Source organism: Cetorhinus maximus, chromosome 14, assembly GCF_964194155.1.
Source record: "Cetorhinus maximus chromosome 14, sCetMax3.hap1.1, whole genome shotgun sequence".
In the NCBI taxonomy this organism is placed as follows: domain Eukaryota; kingdom Metazoa; phylum Chordata; class Chondrichthyes; order Lamniformes; family Cetorhinidae; genus Cetorhinus; species Cetorhinus maximus.
The window spans coordinates 76,423,732-76,433,201 of NC_135892.1; the positions used below are offsets into that span (position 1 = coordinate 76,423,732).

At 42.8% G+C, this 9,470-nt stretch overlaps 1 protein-coding gene across 3 annotated transcripts in view; it reads right to left on the reverse strand.

Annotated features, from left to right (window-relative positions):
* The window catches only part of eprs1 (glutamyl-prolyl-tRNA synthetase 1), a 72,315-nt gene extending 65,020 nt beyond the window's left edge, over positions 1-7,295 (reverse strand). For all 3 annotated transcript variants that reach the window (XM_078557093.1, XM_078557094.1, XM_078557092.1), the window contains exon 1: positions 7,138-7,295. In XM_078557093.1, the coding sequence (XP_078413219.1) occupies positions 7,138-7,180 (43 nt within the window). In that variant the 5' untranslated portion in view covers positions 7,181-7,295. The remainder of the gene's footprint in view (positions 1-7,137) is intronic.
* Between the last annotated feature and the right edge of the window lie 2,175 nt (positions 7,296-9,470).

The following is a 9,470-nucleotide window of genomic DNA, read 5'->3' on the forward strand; positions in this document are numbered from 1 at the left end:
GGTGTAAACTCACTACAACATTCACAAAATTACATCACACTGCTCAATAATCTCCAAACCAAATTGCTGAAAAATTCAGAAGTAGAATTGCAGCTTACTCAATATGAATGCATGCTCTCACCCTATAGGGCCATACCCCATTTAGCTAAGTGCAGAGTATATGGGTACAGAAGGCAAGAGTCAAAGAGTAGAGAGCTTTTCCCCCATCCCACCCCCAATGCAAAGTGTGCATAGAGTACTCATATCAACAAATGTGGGTTTAATATCAGAGTGCTCAGTTTTGTGCTGAATTACAAGTTAGAGCACTGCATTGCAACATTAGCCATAAACAATTCGGAAGAATCTGATACAATGACAGGTCTATCTCACCCAGTCCCAATGAGCAAAAACCATCATCGCTGCCCGTCATTCCTTCAGATTTGCTTGTCCAAAGACATCCCATCTCTCTCCCCTTTCTTTCCATTCCTTCCTCATTATTGCCACCCTATTTCCTTAACCAAGGTGCCTCTTAATCCTTCCCACATAATGTGAATGGACCAGTAATCCAGAGGTCTGGACTAATGCTCTGGAGGCATGAGTTCAAATCCCACTGCAGCAGCTGGGGAATTTAAATTAAATTAAACAAAAATCTGGAACAAAAATCTACAATCAATAATGGTGACCTAGTCTGCTCTATATGTGACCTCGCACCCAGCAATGGGTTGACTCTTAAATGTCCTCTGAAAAGGCCTAACAAGTCACTCAGTTGTGTCAAAGAGCAATAAAAGTTTAAGAATAAAATTGAACAGACCACCCACCATTGACCTAGGCACTGGGTACAAAGGCACACTCAGCCCAGCTGACCCTGCAAAGTGTTCCTTGTTAAGTAGGGACTTGTGCCAACATTGGGAGAGCTGTCTCACAGATTAGTCAAGCAGCAGCCTGACAGTCATATTCACATAATTATATCTTTCAGCCAACATTCTAGACTCCTCCATCACCATTCCACCAGTTGCGGCTGCATAGTGGTATTACAGCAAGGAAAAAATGGCACTGAGTTCTCAACATTTACTCCTGACCTCATGAAATCCCATGACATCATGTCAAATATGGGCAAGGAAACTGCCTGTTAATTACTGCTCATCACCTGCCCTCAACTGATGAATCAGTAACCTTCCATGTTGAACACCACTTGAAGAATTGAGAGTAGCAAAGACATAGAACATACTTGGGGCCAGGTAACTTCAATGCCTATCAACAAGTGGCCTACTAACCAAGCTAGCCAAAATTTGAAGGACATAACATTTTCCAGACTGAGCCTGCAGCACGTGGTAAAAAAAAACAAGGAAAGAACCTACTTGTCCTCATTATCACCAATCTGCCTGTCGCAGATGTATCTGTCCATGACCACAGAATAGTCCTTGTGAAAACAAAGCTTTGTCTTTACACTGAGGAAACGCTCCATCATATTGTGTGGGACTAACACTGTGCTAAATGGGATAGATTCAGAACATACCTGGCAGCTCAAAACTGAGCATCCATTAAGCCCTGCAGACCATCAGCAGCAGCAAAATTTTATTCCACCACAATCTGTAACCTTATGGCCCAGCATATCCCTCGCTCTACCACGACCACCAAGCCAGGGGAACAACCCTACGACAAAGGGCGACATGCACACTAAACTGTATGCTATAGACAGAGCCAAGCGATCTTACAACTAACAGATCAGGACAAAACTCTGCAGTCCTGCCACATCCAGTCTTGAATGGTGGTGGACAATTAAACTAATAGGAGGTGATGGCTCCATGAATGTCTGCATTCTTAATGTCGGTGGAACACAGCGCACAATTGCAAAAGGCAAAGATGGAGTGTTTGTAACCACCGTCAGCCAGGAACGTCAAGTGGATTTTCCATCTCCTCCTGAGGTCCCCAGGATCACAGATATCAATCTTCAGCCAACTTTTTTTTTATTAATTCATGAGATGTGGGCATTACTGACTAGTCCAGCATTTATTGCCCATCCCTAACTGCCCTCGAGAAGGTGGTGGTGCGCTGCCTTCTTAAACTGCTACAGTCCATGTGTTGTAGCAACACCCACAGTGCTTTAGAAAGGGAGTTCCAGGGTTTTGACTCAGCAATGAAAGAACAGCGATATAGTTCCAAGTCAAGATGGGATGTGTCTTGGAGGGGAACTTGCAGGTGGTGGTGATCCCATGGCATCTGCTGCCTTTATCTTTTTAGATGGTACAGGTTGCAGTTTGGAAGATTCACTCCACATGATATCACGAAAGGACTGAGTGCATTAAACACAGAAAAGACTATGGGCTCCAAAAACATATTAGCTGTAGTGCTGAAGACTTGTAGTGCACCAGAAATAGCCACATGCCTGACCAAGATGTTCTAGTACAGCTAAAAAAACTGGCATCTACTTGATAAAGTGGAAAATTGTCAAGGTGTGTTTTGTCCACTAAAAGCAAAACAAATTCAATCTGGTCAATTACCATTGTAATTGAATCTCAGTGACATAAGGAGACTACAAAAGGACGTAGATAGGTTAAGTGATTGGGCAAAGGTCTGGCAAATAGAGTTTAAGGTGGGAAAATGTGAAATTGTGCATTTTGGCAGGAAGAATAAAAGAGAAGCATATTATCTAAATGGTGAGAGATTGCGGAGTTCTGAGGTGCAGAGGGATCTGAGTCTCCTAGTGCATGAATCACAAAAGGCTAGTATGCAAATACAGCAAGCAATTAGAAAAACTAATAGAATGTTATCATTTATTGTGAGGGAAAGTGAATACAAAAGTAGGGAGGTTAAGCTTCAGTTGTACAGAGCACTAGTGCTGAGTGGATGATCCATCGCAGCTCCTCTGGAGGTCCCCAGCATCACGGATGCCAGTCTTCAGCCAATTCGATTCAATCCACGTGATATCAAGAAACAGCTGAAGGTACTGGATACTGCAAAGGCTATGGGCCCTGACAATATTCCGGCAATAGTACTGAAGACTTGTGCTCCAGAACTTGCCACGCCCCTAGACAAGCTGTTCCAGTACAGCTACAACACTGGCATCTACCCAGCTAGGTGGAAAATTGCCCAGATATACCCTGTACATAAAAAGCAGGACAAATCCAACCTAGCCAATTACTGCCCCATTAGCCTACTCTCCATCATCAGTAAAGTAATGGAAGCAGTCATCAACAGTGCTATCAAGTGGTACTTGCTTATCAATAACCTACTCATTGATGCCCAGTTTGGGTTCTGCCAGGGCCATTCAGCTCCCGACCTCATTACAGCCTTGGTTCAAACATGGACAAAAGAGCTGAACTCCCGAGGTGAAGTGAGGGTGACTGCCCTTGACATCAAGGCCACATTTGACCAAGTGTGACATCAAGGAGCCCTAGCAAAACTGGAGCCAATGGGAATCAGGGGGAAAAGTCTCTGCTGGTTGGAGTCATATCTAGCACAAAGGAAGATGGGTGTGGTTGTTGCAGGTCAGCTATCTCAGCTCCAGGACATCACTGCATGAGTTCCTCAGAGTAGTGTCCCAGGCCCAACCATCTTCAGCTGCTTCATCAATGACCTTCCTTCCATCATAAGGTCAGAATTGGGGATGTTTGCTGATGATTGCACAATGTTCAGCACCACTCGCGACTCCTCAGATACTGAAGCAGTCCATGTCTAAATGCAGCAAGACCTGGACAATATCCAGACTTGGGCTGACAAGTGGCAAGCAACATTTGCGCCACACATGTGTCAGGCAATGACCATCTCCAACAAGAGACAATCCAACCATCACCCCTTGATGTTCAATGGCTTTACCATCACTGAATCCCCCACTATCAACATCCTGGGGGTTACCATTGACCAGAAACTGAACTGGACTAGCCATATAAATACTGCAGCTACGAGAGCAGGTCAGAGGCTAGGAATCGTGTGACAAGTAACTCGCCTCCTGACTCCCCAAAGCCTGTCCACTATCTACAAGGCACAAGTCAGGAGTGTGATGGAAAACTCCCCACTTGCCTGGATGAGTGCAGCTCCTACAACACTGAAGAAGCTGGACACCATCTAGGACAAAGCAGTCCGCTTGATTGGCACCACATCCACAAACATTCACTATCTCCACTACCAACGCACAGTAGCAGCAGCATGTACCATCTACAAGATGCGATGCAGGAATTCACCAAGGCTCCTAAGACAGCACCTTTCAAACCCACGACCACTACCATCTAGAAGGACAAGGGCAGCAGATAGTTGGGAACACCACCACCTCCAAGTCACTCTCCATCCTAACTTGGAAATATATCGCCGTTCCTTCACTTTGCTGAGTCAAAATCCTGGAATTCCCTTCCTAACAGCACTGTGGGTGTACCTACACCACATGGACTGCAGCGGTTCAAGAAGGCAGCTCACCACCACCTTCTCAAGGGCAACTAGGGATGGGCAATAAATGCTGGCCCAGCCAGCAAAGCCGATATCCCGTGAATGAATAAAAAAATAATAATGAGACCATATTTAGAGTACTGTGTACAGTATTGGTCACCTTATTTAAGGAAAGATATAAATATTCTGGAAGCAATTCAGAGAAGGTTTACCGGACTAATTCCAGGAATAGGTGGGTTGTCTTATGAAGAAAAGTTGGACAGGCTAGGCTTGGAGTTTAGAAGAGTAAGAGGCAACTTGACTGAAACACAAGATCCTGCGTGGTCTTGACAGGGCTGATGTGGAGAGGATGTTTCCTCTTGTGGGAGAATCTAGAACTAGGGGTCACTGTTTAAAAATAAGGGGCCACCCATTTAAAACAGATGAGACATACATTTTTCACTCAGAGGGTCATGAGCCTTTGGGACACATCCTGAAAAAGTGGTGGAAGCAGAGTCTTTGACCATTTTTTAAGGCAGAGGTGGATAGATCCTTGGTAAGCAAGGGGATGATCGGTTATCAGGGATAGGTGGAATGAAGGTTTCAGCTTACTACCAGATCTGCCACAATCTTAATAAATGGTGAAGCAGGGTCGAGGGGCTGAACGGCTCATATGGTTTGAATGTTCGTATGATGAAAGATGTCAACAGTGCTATCAAGCAGCACTTACTCAGCAATAACCTGTTCACCAAGGTTCAATTTGGGTCCACCAGGATTAATCCACTCTGGACATCATTACAGCCTTGGTCTAAAACATGGACAAAAGCCAAATTCAGGACATGAGGCAAAAGTTACTGCCTTTGACATCAAGGCTGAGCATGGCACCAAGAAGCCAGAATCAATGGGAATCAGAGAGAAAAACTCTCCACTCGCTAATGTCATACCTAGGACAAAGTAAGGTGGTCTTTAGAAGTCAATTATCTCAACCCCAGGACATCACTGCAGGAGTTCACCAGGGTAATTTCCCAGACCCAACCATCTTCAGCTGCTTCAATGACCTTCCCTGTATCATAAGGTAGAAAGTGGGGACGTTTGCTGATGATCGCAGTGTTCACAACTCCACATATAATAAAGCAGTCTACACCTGTATATGGCAAGACTTGGCCAACATTTAGGTTTGGGCCAATATGTGGCATGCATGTTACTTGCTACTTAAGTGGCAGGAAATGACCACTGCCAATAAGAGAACCTCACCACCTACCCTTGACATTCAGCAGCTTAACCTTCATTGAATCCTTCTCCATCAATATCGTGAGGGCTACCAGTGACCAGAAACAGAACTGGACCAATCAGATAAATACTGTGGCTACAAGAGGTCAGGGGCTGGAAATTTTGCAGCAAGTAACTTACCTCCTAACTTCCCAAAACCTGTCCACACTCTACAAGGCAAAACACAGGACTGCAATGGAATATTCCCCAGTTGCCTGGATGAGTGCAGCATCAACAACACTCAGAAGCTTGACATCATTCAAAACAAAGCAGCTCTCTTGACTGGCACCTCATCCACCACCAATCATTCACTTCCTCCATCATGAGTGTGCCATCTGCACTGCAGCAACTCGCCGAGGCTCTTTGGACCACACCTTCCAAAACCGTGACCTCTACCACCTAGAAGGGTAAAGGCAGCAGATACATGGGAATACCACCACCTGTAAGTTCACCTCCCAGTCACATATCATCCTGACTTGGAAATATATCACCATTCTTTCGCTGTCGCTGGGTGAAAATGCTGGAACACCCTCCTTAACAGCACTTACATGGCTTGTAACTGTTTAAGAAAGCAGCTCACCACCACCTTCTCAAGGGCAATCAGGGATGTACAATAAATGCTGGCCTTGCCAGGGACAGCCACATCCCATGAGCGAATTAAAATAAAAAATCACTGCCACACCACTCTTTCAGGGCAGACTTAATAATAGCAATTTTCATGCTAAAAGCAACATTTTTTTTTAAAAAATTCAAAACCACACCCCATTCATCGTCCAATTAAAAATTAGTCTGCATAGCTCAAACCATGGCTGCCATACCCCCAGAATATAAATTGCACCACATCACCCCACCTTAAAAAAAATTTATGTAAACTCAATTGGTTTCAGTAAAATTTGAAATCATAATTTTGAGGGAGAATAATTAAACTGAAATTTAAAGCATTTAAATCAGCTTGAAATAATTTTACCAGAACAAACCACTTTAAAAACAAGCACTGTAAAGCAAGAATTCAATCAATGCAGAAAATGGTCAAAAGTGCAAAGCTAATTCAATGGACAAAATTCATAGTATAACAGTACTGTTTTTACATATTTAAAACAACTTCCTCGAGAAATATTAACTCCAATATTGGTACAGTTAGAAACAGCGAAAGTGAAACCAGATTAACAAGGCAAAAAATTTGCAAATACTGTAGAATAAAAATGCCGGCGAAGGGACTGTACCCGAAACATGACCCTATCTTTCTTCCTTTCAACATTGTGGAGGGGGGTCACACAATTTTGTTTTTTGTTTAAATGTCAGAAGATGAACACAAATTGTCAATAACTGACATTAATTAAAGTTTAAAGCACGCCATACTCTGTATATTGAAACGCAGAGTCCCCTCCTCCAGGACATGCCTGCAGGGGTGCTAATCCCAGGCTCCAAGATCAGTCTGCCCCACACATGATGCAATGCCGTGTGCTGTGGGGGGCCAAGAGGGTTGACTCCCCTCGGCCGGCCCGGCCGCTTACCCGACCGGACACTTACCTAAACAAGGGCTGGAGACATTCACTGACAGCCTCAGAGCCATCTGCCGTCCTGTTAATAACTGCAACCCAACCGACTGCTACCACCACCGTTCCTCAACTGCTTCGCTCAAACTCGCTCCCACGATGAAGTGGTACTGGTACTGGCACTACTTCCGAGTGTCACACCAAAGCCTCCCCCCACTTCCGGTACACCCCTTATCCTTACCCCACATTCCACATGATAACACATTGCTCAGTCATCTCAGGGAATTAAAGTAGTTCTGGTGCAAGAAAAAGATCAATTTAGTTTGTTCAAATCAGTGCTGGGAGACTTAAGGAAAAACAGTGCAAACCTATTTATACCAAGGTTCATTTTTGCACAGAGGTCACCATATGGACAATATTCTACATATCTGCCACGTATTTACCAAGTCTCAAGCCAGACAGACTGAGCTGGAGAGGGGAGGGGGCGCCTGCATCACTCCTTCCTGATGTTCATCTTTGTAACTCTTAAAAAGCGGATATTTGCAGCAATAAATCACAGAAGCAAGTGGCAAACAGATTGCTGTTTTCCAAACTGCATATGATAAATTTGAAGTTAGCAGCAGAAAGAAACATTGAAAGGGGCTAGCAGTTAGTTACATAAAATGTTATAATAAAAATAACAAAATGAAAAAAATGATGGTAGTATTCCAGGGGCGAAGGAAAAATCTAATTATGGAGGATAAAACTATGCAGGAATTATTAAATATTTGGCTTTTTTAAACAAATAAAGTGGAAGTGAAATGCAGGCTTACTAGAGGATGATATACAATAATTGGTTGTTAAAATGAATTATGAAAAAAAGACAGAAATCATAAGAATAAGTCACATATCTGAAGGCATACACCCTAGGTGAGTGATTTTCAATGTTTTTATTAAGGAACCCTATAATGTTTTGTGAAATTCTGCGGAACCTCAATCCGCTCCTCCTTCCCTCCTACTGTATATACATATAAAATATATTAATTATAAAACAAAAATGAAAACAAAGTAAAACCAATTGAATGAATGATTATTTTTCATTAAATATAAGAACAATATATCTTGAAAAGTTGGGTACAATTTTCAAATCACCTGAAAAATCACATGAAACCCTTTAGGGGTGCATAGGGAATCCTGGTTGAAAAACACTGCTCTAGACTTTTGAAGGAAGTCTGAGTGGACATGACTTGTTCTAACCACAATCTTTTGCTCTTTAACTATGCAATTGGGGATTAATGAGTGCATCGGGGAAGTAATAATGGAAAGTAGGAGATAGCGGATGAATTAAACAGGTACTTTGCTTCAGTCTTCACTATAGAGGACACAAGTAACATCCCAGAAATAGCTGTAAATCAGGAAATGGAAGGGAAGGAGGAACTCAGAAAAATTACAATCACCAGGAAAGTGGTATTGAGCAAATTGTTGGGGCTGCGGGCTGACAAATCTCCAGTTCCAGATGGACTTCGCCCTAAGATCTTGAAAGGAGTGGCTAGTGAGATAGTTGATGTATTGGTTTTAATTTTCCAAAGTTCCCTAGATTCGGGGAAGCTTCCATTAGATTGGAAAATAGCAAATATAATCCTTTATTCAAAAAGGGAGGGAGACAGAAAGCAGAAACTAGAGGCCAGTAGCCTAACATCTGTCATAGGGAAAATGTGAGAAGCTATTATTATTAAAGATGTTATAGCAGGGCACTTAGAAAAATTCAAGGCAATCAGGCAGAGTCAACGTGGTTTGGGAAAAGGGAAATCAAGTTTCACCAATTTATTGGAGTACTTTGAAGGAGTTACGTGCAGTGGATAAAGGGGAACCGGTGGATGTACTTTACTTAGATTTCCAGAAGGCATTTGATAAAGTGCCACATCAAAGGTTAATGCAGAAAATAAAAGCTCATGGTGTAGGGGCTAACATATTAGCATGGATAGAAGATTGGCTAGCTAACAGGAAGCAGAGAGTTGGCATAAATGGGTCTTTTTCTGGTTGGCAGGATGTGGTGAGTGGTGTGCCAAAGGGATAAGTACTGGGGCCTCAACTTTTCACAATTTATATAAATAACTTGGATGAAGGGACTGAAGGAACGCTTGCTAAATTTGCTGACAACACAAAGAAAATTAGAAAAGTAAATTGTGAAGAGGATGTAAGTAGGCTACAAAGTGACATAGATAGGTTAAGTGAGTAGGTAAAGATCTGGCAAATGGAGTATAATGTGGGCAAATATGAAATCCTTCATTTTGGCAGAGAGAATAAAAAAGAAGCTTATTATCTAAATGGTAGGAGATTGCAGAGCTCTGAGATTCAGAGGGATCTGGGTGTCCTAATGCATGATTC